This window comes from Centroberyx affinis, unplaced genomic scaffold (assembly GCF_046629955.1).
Source record: "Centroberyx affinis isolate AG114_WGS23_722 - 3 ecotype Tasmania unplaced genomic scaffold, CSIRO-AGI_Caff_v1 ptg002522l_1, whole genome shotgun sequence".
Classification (NCBI taxonomy): Eukaryota; Metazoa; Chordata; class Actinopteri; order Beryciformes; family Berycidae; genus Centroberyx; species Centroberyx affinis.
In genome coordinates this window covers 122,913-136,368 of record NW_027280743.1, presented here as the reverse complement: position 1 = coordinate 136,368, position 13,456 = coordinate 122,913, and the positions used below count along the sequence as shown (strand labels likewise).

Below are 13,456 nucleotides of genomic sequence, written 5' to 3'. Positions count from 1 at the left end.
AATTATGTTAGACTTAGGGTTTAGTGAATTAACGCCCATGGGTGTACTATAGGTTCCTATATGCCTCATACTGCATCACATCTGCTTTTGTAACAGCTTTTGTGTGCAGCAGTTCCTCTGGAAAGATGAAACTGCTTTGAGAGTAACTTTTAATAATAACATGATAATACACTTTATTTATGTGGCACTTTAACAGAATTCACAAATAAAAACAAGCATCATACTCATACAATAAATTAAAACAAGTCTGATTATTGCATTTTATTTTCAGCTGTGACTTTGAATGTGAATAAATGCAAAAGTTGAAATTGTTGAGTTAGTCTAACAGTGTTTTGAATGGTGTCAAGGAGGTTGGGTCAACCCAATTTCTCTTAAAATGATCTTCTTAATTAAAAAACAAATTAAAACACTGCTTCTCATGAATTTGACAATGACCTGAATATAAGAATAATTTTACGTGAAAGAGATTGTATTTTGTTCTTTTAGGATTTTCACTGAAAATCCATTTCCCTGTTTTAGTAAACTGGACAGGCCTCAACTGGCTACAAATGGCATTATTCCTGAAGTTTCTGACTTGACCTCACTTTGTCACCTGAGCAAATTGAGATATTTTCGCATTATGACTGCTCTTTTCAAGGTCTAGTGGTTAGATGAGCACGAGATTTCAGGCCTGTTGTCCTTTGTGGGAGAAAGAGGTCAGCCAACAGGAGATGGGAGGCCTCAGGCAGCCTGTGGATTAGGTAAGTGTCAGCTGTCTAGACCCTCCTGCACAGCACACAGAGTCAGAACAAAAGGGAGGCTGTACGCAGACAATAGAGAAATACACACACAGACGACTGGCACTTTCAGTGTGTCTGGCACTGGCTGATGTTCCTCAAAAGCATATCCAGGAATGTAACTCCACAGAAAAGGTTTGAGTTTTCTGGAAGCGAAATTAACCTCAGTGCAAGTGACAAAAAGTAATAATTCTAGGCAGACCTACTGAAAAAACAAAATCCATATATTCTTTTATTGGTTTATTTAACATGACTTTATCCATTATTTTCTTTATTTAATATCATTAACGTCTTGAAATCATGATTTCCAGCAATCCAGTAACACAGTTCTATAATGGTTTCTTGAAGAATGTGTCCCTTATTACAGCAGATGGGCAACATATCCACTGTTTATTTAAAAAAGGTGTGACCTTTGTGTATTTTATAATTTGTATTTGGTGGGTCTGTAAATTCATCAATTAATTTTATTTAGTACTACGTACTAAAGTACTAGTACTACGTTGTGGCAGAAAGATGACTTTTTTAAATGGAAAGTGGTTCTCTAAAACTTTATTTCACTCCAGGGCATAAGCAAATTAATACAACAACAACATCAACAATAATACTTTGACAATACAAAGTAAATGTATTGTTTTTAAATACATTGCTTGCCAGCTCTGTGCTTTGCACATTGTCACATTGTCAGTTTTTCTAGATATGGTGCCCCAGTTCTGTACATACTGCATACTGCATATATTTCATATTTTGGTATATTTTATACGTTGTACATATTCTGTATTCATTTTTTCTTCATGTATTTATGCTTTGCTGCTTTTTGCGCTCATAATGCTTTAATCCATTTTTCTACTTTCATGCATTCTACATTCTACTTAACATGTTTGAGAGTTGAAATCGACAGTTGCATATGTTTATATAACCTTAATTTGCTCTGTTGTTATATACAGTATATTAAATGTTTTGTTGTTACCATTTGCTGCTGGAACGTCCCAGTTTCCCCTTGGGGATCATTAAACTTTCAACTTATCTTACTTTATTTTTAATCATTTGTTGAAGGGTTATTTGTAATAATATGCATTTTATTTTATTTTTCATATGTCTATTGAATATCAAATGTTCCCACTAAATACCAGTCCCCTTCAATGAGACTCAGCTCCTATGATATCAGATTGTTGACCCTGTGATCTTTCTCCCCTTTTGAGGTTGAAACCCAAGACTAAAAGCTCAACTGAAACATGCATCACATTACAGAGCTATCTTTAAATAAACTGTGTGTTGTGCACCACCACATTGTGAAATGACCAATACATTAATGTCTGCACTCTATCATGGCTGACTCTTATTTATTTATAAATAAAAGTTACGGCAGTTTAAATTGCAGAGTAAACAGTCATGACATAAACATTTTTCACTGGTCCAATGCCATGTTGCTGGTCCTCAACCAAGCAGGGTGCCCTAGTTTTCTAGCATGATGCAATGGAGACCTAGATTTTGGGCCAATGTTAATTAGTTACATCAGAAAGCCCGGATTAACACAGTGTGGTGCCCTAGGATGACGAAGAAGTGCCCCCCTGCTTCCACTTTACATGCAAAAAGTGAAATTTACTATTGCAATAAAGATCATAAATTTACATTAACTTAAACGACAGGCTCAACACACATACTGCATACAAATGTAGGACAATGTACTAACCAACAAATTACTTTACACCATAGATTGACTTGAGCTTACAAATGTCATTTTAGGCTTTACACACAGAGCTATACTGTATCAAATTTGAATGCAACTCACATCAAAGACATCATGCTAAAAATCATTGTTTCCACCATGAATTTCCAAAGGCCTGAATGAAGACTAAACCATTACAGAGCATGACTAAAAGAAATCATTAAACAAAAAAGAAAAAAAATCATTACACAGACATGTAATGCAACTTCAGCCGAGTACCACGGACAAGGCCCCACATACCACCAAATAAGGCAAGCTCAATAACTAGCAAGCAGGCACTTCAACAGTTGAAGCGCCAGGAGAGGTGATGTGACAGTGGGAACTGCAGAAGGTGAAAGCAGCAGCACATTGAGACGATGTATTCAGGCATGGACTGGTATGGAGGACCACAAGTGTCACGGAAATAGTAATAAAGCATTTAATTAATGAATAACTAATTGTACAATGAAAATATTGATAAATTTGTTTACAAATTAATTGATTAATCTATGAATAAATAGACTAAATTACAATGTAATTCATTATTTGATATTTTAATGGGCAATAAAAAGAGGAATTATAAAAAGAATTTACAAATGAAATATTAATCCATCAATAAATAGTTCAAATTAAAAAGGGATTTACAAAAACAACCATAAAACAGTCAATAAGTACATCATTTAAAATACATAAATGAATTCATAAATAAATAATGGAATTTAAAAATCTATTTGAAAATGCAGTTTAAAAAGAGAAATAAATAACTGGATTCACAAATTGAATTAAGAATACAAATTTTACTCAGGCATTTAAAAGGGCAATTTCCTTTCCCATTTGCATTTCCATTTCCCCGCTGCTTTTCCTTTTCCTATTAGCTATTCGATTTGCTTAGTCATTTAGCTTCTCCTTTTAGCCTCTCCATTTAGCCTTTCCGTGACACTTTGGGTCTTCTTGGCGCCTAAACAGTGTTGGAAAAGATAGCTAGGGTATGAGGCGGGTGCGGCTCTCTAACCAATCAGAGAGCTTGTTACATCCCATGGCTAATTTGCATCGTTTTACGCAATTGTTTTTCGCAAGGCCCAAAGTGTCACGGAAAGGCTAAATGGAGAGGCTAAAAGGAGAAGCTAAATAACTAAGCAAATCGAATAGCTAATAGGAAAAGGAAAAGCAGCAGGGAAATGTAAATGCAAATCAGCCCACCGCCATCGGCCGGACACCAACCATCCTTGCTGGTGATTTCACAACACAACCTGTCAGCTCCGCGGCTCAGATTAAACTCTGCCTGTCATTTGATGTACCGGGAAGTCTCCTGGTAGTCCGATGGCCAGTCCATCCCTGAATGTATTGCAATGCGTAGGCTATTAGAAATTATGGTTGTTATAAGCATCACAAACCGCGCATCCAGTTCAAAGAGAAAACGTTTCCACAAGCATCAACTCGACCAGTTCGTTCTTCACTCTTTGAAGTTGGGAAAAAGATCTCTCACCCTTACAGTTAGTAAAGGCAGGTTAAGAAAAGCCTGACGTAAGCTCTCCCCTTCTTTTCACATTATATACAAATGATTGCAGAAACCAGTACACAAACAACTACATTATCAAGTTTTCTTATGATACAGCCATACTCAGCTTACTGACAAAAGATTCAGACATTGCTATGTATAAGTCAGCGATAGAAGAGGTTGTGAAGTGGTGTGAGGGGCACAACCTGATGTTAAACGTTAGAAAAACTAAAGAAATGGTCTTCGATCTCAGGTCTGTTGGTGATCATAGCCCAGTTCTAATCAACGGGGAGAGAGTTGAGCAGGTAACAACATACAAGTACTTAGGTATTCACTTTGATTCTCAGTTACAATGGGCTCATCAAGTGGAGTATGTTTGTTCACGAATCAGTCAGCGTCTGCATTTTCTGCGAAGGCCCAGGGTCCATGGAGTGGATAAAAGCATTATGTTATTGTTCTACAGGGCAGCCATTGAATCGATTATTCGTTATGGCATCACAACATGGTTTGGGGGGGGTGAAACGTTGTGGCTTTTATTGGAGGAATGTGCAATATCTTGGTTTAGGGCATCTGTGCAATATCTAATGTTATGGCCTTTAGTGGGGGGAATGTGCAATATCTTGGTGTAGGGCATCTGTGCAATATTTTGGTGTAGGGCATCAGGCAATATTCTTAGTGTGTATGTTCTGGTGTATATGGATCTGTGTGTGTTACTGAATGTTAACTGTAGTTTGATTGTACATGTATACGGATATATTGTGTGTATATGGAGAGGCTGTGTGCTGCTACGTCACCTGTGTTCTCTTGAATGCCCAAGACAAATTTCTCCTATGGGAGACTAATGTAATCTAATGTAATCTAATCTAATCTGACTGCGATGAACACACTTGGGAAAGTAATTTTCAGCCTACTTTTTTGCAGCAGCTCCTCCGGTGAACGTTTTTTCTCTTCCCACACAACTTGCTTGAACTGGACAAATTCAAATGTGATGGGGAGGCGGGGGGGGGGGGGGGGGCATGTACTTTTGATCAGGACATTACAACATCTGAATCACTGTTGCGCAATGGACAGATAGATTTTTATAAGAATCTACTAACTATTAACTTAGAGAGTAGTTCATAGAAGTAGCTAGTTTAGTAAGGACAATGTTGGCTGGCAAGTGAGACTATAGGTCAATGTGGGCTTGCTCTGCTCTTGTGCTGTGATACGGGAATGGGTGGTTGGCTCTCCCCAAAAAGTAATAGGCTCTTAGAAGACACCCAGCCAGGAACAGCTCATTCTACCTCTCTACTCCTCATGTGCATGCCAGGAGAGCCATAATGCCCTTTAAGCTGCGCAGCATCTGTGAGTGGGTGTGTGGAGCAGTGTGTCGGTGCCCCAGGCCTCGCCTGACCCAGTGTTAATAGGCAGAGTTGCAGTCAGTTTACCGCTCACTGGTCAGTCCTGCCCTCGGCCTGTTAAGATATGTCACAGCCAGCACTAAGAGGAGTTATTTTAAAGCCCCACTCTTCAGTTAGTGATCGTGTTACCTCACTAGAGATAACTTGTACTTCTGGTTCAGGCCTGAGTGACAAGAGCTGGTGCTGGTCCACTGGTGTCTGCATGGATGTGGAAGAAGGTGTGGAAGAATATCAGTGGTGTTGGTTTTGCTTTGGGCAGTACATTCGATCCACTGTTGACAATTCAGAGACTTTCCCCCAAAAGAGAATCAAATTGAATGTATTCCTAGTGTCTTATCATCCATGTTGAAGGCCTCTTTTGATCATATTACTAATTTGGTCTGGAACATGCTCTGTTCCTTAAGCTGCAAACCCACTAACCTTGCTATGATGATATTGCAGTTCCCTGGCTGCAAGTCTTTTGTACCCATATTTAACAACACCAAAGGTCATTTGATAACCCACTGGCCAACTACCTAAAAATAGCTCTGGAGATTTCTGGGGTTTTGTTTGACTTCACTCTGGTAAAAGGTTATAAGGTTTTTTTCACAGAGCAATGGAACTGGTTTCATTAACCTCAGTGTTGTTCTCAGTCAACATAGGGAAAGGTACCTAGAAACAGCTTTGTGAGGACAATTTGTGTCTCTGCAAGGTACATGACATGTGGCACTGAACAAGAAGGCAAGATCAAACGAAAATATGCGGCTTCATTCCAAAATGCGGTATCCACAGTGTTATTACTGATGTTATTAGCTATCCAAACACCATTTCTTACTTTGTAGTAACGTTGGTGGATGCATTCATCTGTGTTTTTGAACTGTTGTGTAACTATTTTCAGATAATTATTTTCAAAATCGTTATACCAGTCTTCTGGAATAAAACCTTTCATAACATGCAATTATTTAGCATTTGTCTTGTTCTATTCTAGGCTAAAACTTTTACAAAACATCTGTTCGGCTAAAGTCTTATCAATGTTAACTGAACACCATGCAGCATAATGAAATACTATCACAGCAGGATGAAACACAATAAAAAATAATCAAATCACCAGTAGTTAATACAGGCTTCGGGCACTTTAATATGCTAGTGGCACGAGTGACCTCATGTTTTATTTCAAGAAATCATTATCCAATACATGGCATAATTAGCTTTTTTTCATTCCACCGCAAAACAGTTTTTGGTGATGTCAGTATGAAGTCAGCGAAGCAGATCAGAGAATTAGGCTCAGTGGGAATTTATGCTGCATTCAAGACAGCTTGGAACTTGGGATGTTCCCGACCTCCAAGCGTGACAGATGAACAAGGAACCTGACCCAGGACAGTGAAAATTTCAGTAATTTCAGTGTCATATTCCACTTCAGATTCTCATGATGTCTCCTCAGCAGGAAACCTCTCAGTTCCAGTTGTCCAGTACATTTCTTTAACAGCTGATTTTGACTCAATGAGAATGACAACATTTGACAAAAGGTCATCCTGGCCAGTCATTGAGCTCTGGAGCTACATACCTAGGTCTCTCTGTTTCTCTCTCTCTCTCTCTCTCTCTCTCTCATACTTTCTGTCTGTCTATATGCACGTGTCCATTCTAATCTGTCACAAATATTTCAGGTAGCAGTGCAGGAAAGGGACAATTATTACCTCAGGTTCAGAGTGGCTTCCTGGGTCTAATACTCATCTCATTATGAAAGGTAAACCCTGCCATCTGCTGGTGCAAAAAGACAATCGCCTTTATTGGATTAGTCCAAGTGTAAGGCTGGTCAACCCAGATCAGAATGATGACCGCAGGATTCACCAAGTCTTGTTTTGATTCACATCAAAAGATTCAATGTTATTTTTCATGAGACTGCTCTTCATTTTCTCTACAAACTGCCTAAAAGTGAGATCAGCTTTAAACAGTATTTTTGTCTAAGTACATTGAGTCTGACTATTGTTGTCAACATGAGGAATACAAAACTCAGTCTGGATTATCAGTATATTGGAGCTGTTGAATGTCAGCCCACTCGTTTGATCCATGCTGTGTGATGAGGTCCTCATCCCCCTCCCTTCCCTAATAGCTGCCATATCTAGGCCAGCTCTCACTCTCATATCCAGGGCAACAGCCAAGAATCAAGCACCGCTCAAAGTGGACTTCTTTTTTGTTAGATTTACCCAAGGTTAACCTTGAGCTTCCCTTGCCCTGTCTGCTGCATTTTCTTTATTTCATATCAGAGAAGCATGCATGCTCAACTGCAATATGTTTAACGCATTATCCGAGCTTAATAGGCTTCAAATGATGTAGTTCCCAACTTCCTTTCCCTTTATACTGGGTAGATTTGAGTTGGTTTAGTTTTAGATATAATTCAAATGTGAAAATTGTAGCATTAAATTGAGGGTCCCACATGTTCCCACATGTTTCCATACCTCAGTGATACTGACAGTATGCCAAATATAACCGGATCTTTCCTTCGAGATATGGTGACATCACCTTGACGAATGCTTGGTCACAGTATGGTTACAATATCCTCAAGTCCTCAGCTAAGTCTACTGCTATGCACATGCAACAAGATAAGAAGATTTTTTTGTGATGTTTTGTTTTCCACACTCCCTGATAGAGCATGCTTAAGAAATGTACAATCCATCTAATTGTTTGTATGATCCCATAAGTACATGACTGGAATCCGTTCTCATTAACTGACTTATTTTGTTGGACCCTGATATATACAGTATATTGTCATGAGTGGAACCTGAATGTGATTTGTAAAGGCCAATACAATCATATCATGGATTTATCCTGCATGATTCCTTTGATTGCACCTAGAGGCAGTGCTGTTAGCCATACAGAGACACAGAATTGTGTTTCATTCTTGCCTCAACAAGAATAATAATATAGTAATAATAATCATGAGCAAATGTATGATTAGTGGTGAATTACACTTATAAAGAGCAGATATTCCCAATGGTTAAGCACATGCAGTACTACCAGATTATTTTCAGGCTTTGGCTAGCACAATAGTATGTGGAGTACTGTAACTGTGGTTTGGAAATACACTGACACACTTTTTTCTCTGTTTTTCTTGAATGCTGGCTCCTGGCAATTATAACAGCAGACATTATCCTTAGTTACATTATAAGGATCAAGCTTGATTCCTGATATCCTACATGCTCAGCCTCCAAACAATAGCCTCCTAGAGTTGGTCTGCATAACCTGGTGTCATAACCTAACCTTACTTAACCCTTTCTTTGATACTGGAATGGATGTACCTGGAAATTACTGCAGGTGCCTGAAAAATATAGACAAACAAAGATGCATTTGATCTATTGGATAAGAACAAAGAGTTTGCTGTGTGAAAGTACAGTATTTTTTTATTACAGTAGCATTGCCTTTCTTCTCCAAGCCAATCCCGTCCAATTTAACACATTTCCTGTTTGTGCTCAGGGTCCAACCAGCAGAGCGTTTGCATGTGCGCTAATCAACACAGAGAGAAGAAGCTTGGTAGAGTTAAGATGGCGGCATGTGGGTGAGGAGGCTGTGGATCTAAACTCGGGATTTTTTCGCCATTATAAGATTCCTATGAACCCTCGTATATACAGTAATCGAGAAAATAACAATTTCCACATATTTCACACGTCTGCGTGTGATTTTGGATTGACCCCATGACATCTATACACTTCGTGGTTCACCCGTTGCCCGGGACCGAGGATCAGCTCAATGACAGGTATTTTGTTGCGGGCGGTGGAAAAGAAGAATTGAAATCAATATTTATGTGCGGGGTGTGGTACACGGTGTTCAACGTTATGTTTGTGAACGATGGCGACATTGTCATACGTGTGAATACGAGTTGAAATGATTTTTATGACCCCCCGGGTTAAAACAAGGCCCGGAATCTTGAACAATCCTCGTTAGCTTGCTGCTAGCTAAACAGTCGGTGTAGTGCTGTAGTGCTGCTAACGTTAGCTAACGTTAGCAGGCTGTTTCCTTGGTTCTGTGGAATGATTGGCTCACAGTCAAAGTTGAGATGGACAATGCGGGTTGGGGGATGGGGGGAAAAGAGAGGGAATATAGGTCATAAAACACAATGTTGTGTAAGTTTATCATGTTTTCGTGCCGAATTTTGTTGTATACTCTTCTTGTATGTCTCAATGTTTGTTTTGTGGGCGTCTCATTGATTATCAAGATCAATGAAGTAGCTAACGTCAGCTAACTGATAGCTAGCTGCTAATGCTAGCAAGCTAACAGCAAGCTAATGCTATACCACGCTCTTGCCAAAGTCAAACGTTTGTATCTGTGTGTTTTGCGTCAAGTTTTTTTTAAGTAAATGATGGTGCTATATGTTGACATCAATGGAAATATCACCTTTCTCTATCTCTAACGTTTCTAATGCACCGTGTGCGCAGTGCGATAAATATCTCTGGAAAAATGCAATGATGCACAGCTAGCAACACATTGCATTCACATCACTCTTGTAATCGTTTTTGATTAGTTGACATGCTGAGGCATATGAAGTGCGAGTAAGCAGAGTGGGATACTAGAATAAGGGAAGGCTGTTTCAATGATCACATGACATAAGTTGAATTCATTGTTCGCTACAAAATGTGGCTGCAATTTAGACACTGAATATTGTTAGTAGTAGTAACTGGCATCAGTGTCATTACACTACCATGGGTTTTGTATTTATAGTTTTATTTAGAAATTGTAGAGATAGTAGTAGTACTAAGCAATGTCCAGAAAATCATATGCGACCTGTATTTTGGCACTGCATGTGATTTATGGTAAACCTATTTATATCATCCATTGAGATTGAACTGATTAATGAGCTGTTCTACTTTAAGACAAAGAGGTTGAGAAGTCGTAAAGTGTATTTTAGAATGACCTTGAGATAAAGAACTGGATATAGGCTGCTAGTATTTGAAAGCTTTGTGCAGATTGGTATACTCTTCCACTATGTGGCACCAACTTTGGCCTGACTGACAAGAAAGCACAGCTCACTGTGGTGGATCAGATTCTCGTTGAAAAGGCCAGTCAAACATCTTGGTATAGACCATCACTTCCCTAAGGAGGTCATGGCTGTTTCATCCCCAGGCATGCATGCCATTGCACACATGCAGAGCTATAGTCACCATGTGCTGCTGGGCCCCCTCCTCTCTTTTACCCGAGAAGGAACTTGCAGTTGTCAAAGCAGATAAGTACTTTTATCTGAAATAGAAGAGGCTTGCTCCACTTTGGCAGATTTGAAGCGCTTGCCTGGCATGAATATCCGGTCACATTTACTCAACCAAATTACAATTTACAATTTCCCATTTGGCAGACGCTTTTATCCAAAGCGATGTACATATGAGATTTTAATACAACACAAGCAAGGATCTAGTCTTGAGAGAACAACGGGAGTAAGTGCCATAAAGCTAAGTTCTGGTCCGACAGGACATAGGTGCTACGAGGCAATGCATAGCGTGCAAATGCCAATGGTTTTCTTGACCTAACTAAGGTCAACTCTGACACATTAGGTAGAATAGAATTGTAAATAGTATTCCTGTGCAGTTAGATGGACTTTTAATAATCTATTTTTGCTAAATGGGCTAGTTAAAGTCTGTTTTATATGGCATGAGATGACTTGTCAAGCTTTGTCTCTGTGCTATGGTGGTGCCATTTATTTGCCTGGTAGGTTAGTGGATGACTGACCTGGATGCTTTGTGAGTCATTTGCTCTTACCTCCCTGCAGTGTTTGGACTGATGCATGAGCTTTTAAATGTGCTTCTGTAGTATGGGGGTATTTCTAGCTTCACTGTGTCACTTGCGTCTCAGACGTGGTGAGCCAGAGGAAAGTGGCTGGGTCAGTGTTTATAATTTAGGAATATGTGTTTTCCTTTTAACCTGCACCTGGTTAGTTTCTAAGGGGCCTCCTGTGCAATGTTGAAAAGGAGATTTCAGATTGTTTTACATTTGTCTGTGTTAAACCTGTCATTTAATCAAACAGTGGAACAACATGGAATATAGACAATATACAGATAGGCACATACATACATACATATACATACATTCATTTACATTTCATATGTGGATAGTTTAATATGCCATTTGCTTTTTTTGCAAATTTGTTCTCATAATTCCATTGTCTTTGAGTTAGCCATTATGAGGCAAGATGTATAACAGTATCACATGCTGAACCAGTGGTTGATTACGATAAAGGAGATTGACAACCTGTATTGAACATGAGGGTGTGGAAGGTCGTCCTTCAGAAAGTGAATGTCTAATTGCCTCCTCCATTGTTTGGTCAGGAGAATTTCAATGAACTCTGTCTGTCAGCCAGGCCATTTAATTAGTCTGACTGCTGTGGAAGTCAATAGGACAGACTATCTTAAACTTTACAGAAATCTGTTGATGGATCATTTTCAGTACATCACTCATTGCCTTCATGCTTTGACTATAGATAGATGACAGACATTCTTGCCTTGGAGTGGCAGGCTTGAGACTAGCATTGCACTATTGAGTTTCTTAGAGGTTGCTCTGCTGTCATCGTCAGATGGGTCTCAGCACTCGCCCCTTATGTCCCTATGACCAGGGGTATGACCTATCCTGTGCTATCTTAGGATGAGTGAAGCCAACAGTGGACGACAGCTTATGACACCTATGTTCACATTTTTGGCAGCGGCAAAATAGGACACAACGATATAAACGGATGTCGTCACAATTAAATGGTATACTTTTGTCCTAGCCTCATCATTCATGCCCAGTATGGATTGGTTAATGGGTTAATGCTGTAATGTGCGGACAGATACAATGCTGCTTGTTTGTTTCTCATGACACAATTTTAAGACATTTATACTCAATAATATGAGCTGGAATTTATGTATACTGCATCAGGTACATTGAATAGATCGACATGATGATTTGAAGCCATGAAGTTTTTATGTGGGGAAAAATTCCACTTCACAATGTTTAACTTTTTGTGAAATTTAGCAGGTTTGATGTGTAGTTAACGGTTCATCTTTTGATGTTTACCTTTCAGCACTTCATATTTGCATCACACTGAAATGGGTCTTACTTGCATTAATTTGGTTTTTGTCTTCTTATCAGGCTCCGTGAAGTCTCAGAGAAACTCAACAAATACAACTACAACAGGTGAGTCTGTGTTGACATGGTGACTGTCGGCTACTTTGATCCAGATTGATGTGTGTGTGAACACTATCCCATTTATTATCTCATATTTCCTGCTATTTATCTCCATTTGTTTTTTCCCCAATGCAGTCATCCACACCTCAGTCTGCTGGAGCAGGCCACCCTGAAACAATGTGTGGTCGGTCCAAACCATGCTGGATTTCTCCTTGAGGTAATGCTATAAAACATTAGCACTATTCCAACTGGATTACTTTTACTGGGGGATGTCCTGTAATGTAATTTTTCCATGCTTTGTGGATAATTCCAGCAGACCATTTGCATGGAATAAAAGATCTCTGTGATTTCCCTCAAATTACTGCTCATAGCCTACATGCAGAACATCATGATCTACACTTCTTTTTATCTGCCATCCATCAAAAATGTAACACCATATTATATTACCGAGATGACAGTTCAAATCGGATTACTATTATCAGATGACCTCTGCGTTTTGCTGAAAAACAGTAGGCAATTTGCTTCAGGGTTTTTACTTTCTGGACTTCGTGTTGATTATAGTCACAATTACAGGACCTCCCCCGATGAAGCTAATCCAGTTTGAACAGGGTTATGGACACATTGAAGAGACATGCAGTAATTCACCTCTGTATGTTTATCTAATCTTTCACTGAAACATCAGCAAACAGGTGAAACATGCAGAGGTGAAAGTGTGTGCAGAATGAGTATGGATTTTAATATTAAGATTTTATTCCTTGGACCGCAACTTAGGAAAGCAGTGGTGTGTGTTATTGCTTAGTGTAATGTTGCATGGTTATAACGTAAATAATCTGCTAGTGTAATCCAGTGCTTGTAAGGGCACTCCTGTGGTATATGAAGTGGTCTGCACAGCAGTATTTTACTATGTGATTATCATACAGACTCAGATGTGGAGGACAAAAGGTTTTTGGTTTTA

At 39.1% G+C, this 13,456-nt stretch overlaps 1 protein-coding gene across 7 annotated transcripts in view; it reads left to right on the top strand.

Annotated features, from left to right (window-relative positions):
• Positions 1-8,887: 8,887 nt before the first annotated feature.
• ubr5 (ubiquitin protein ligase E3 component n-recognin 5) overlaps positions 8,888-13,456 on the top strand; it is a 38,956-nt gene continuing 34,387 nt past the window's right edge. For all 7 annotated transcript variants that reach the window (XM_071534354.1, XM_071534353.1, XM_071534352.1 and 4 more), the window contains exons 1-3: positions 8,888-9,109; positions 12,466-12,510; positions 12,637-12,718. In XM_071534354.1, the coding sequence (XP_071390455.1) occupies positions 9,048-9,109; positions 12,466-12,510; positions 12,637-12,718 (189 nt within the window). In that variant the 5' untranslated portion in view covers positions 8,888-9,047. The remainder of the gene's footprint in view (positions 9,110-12,465; positions 12,511-12,636; positions 12,719-13,456) is intronic.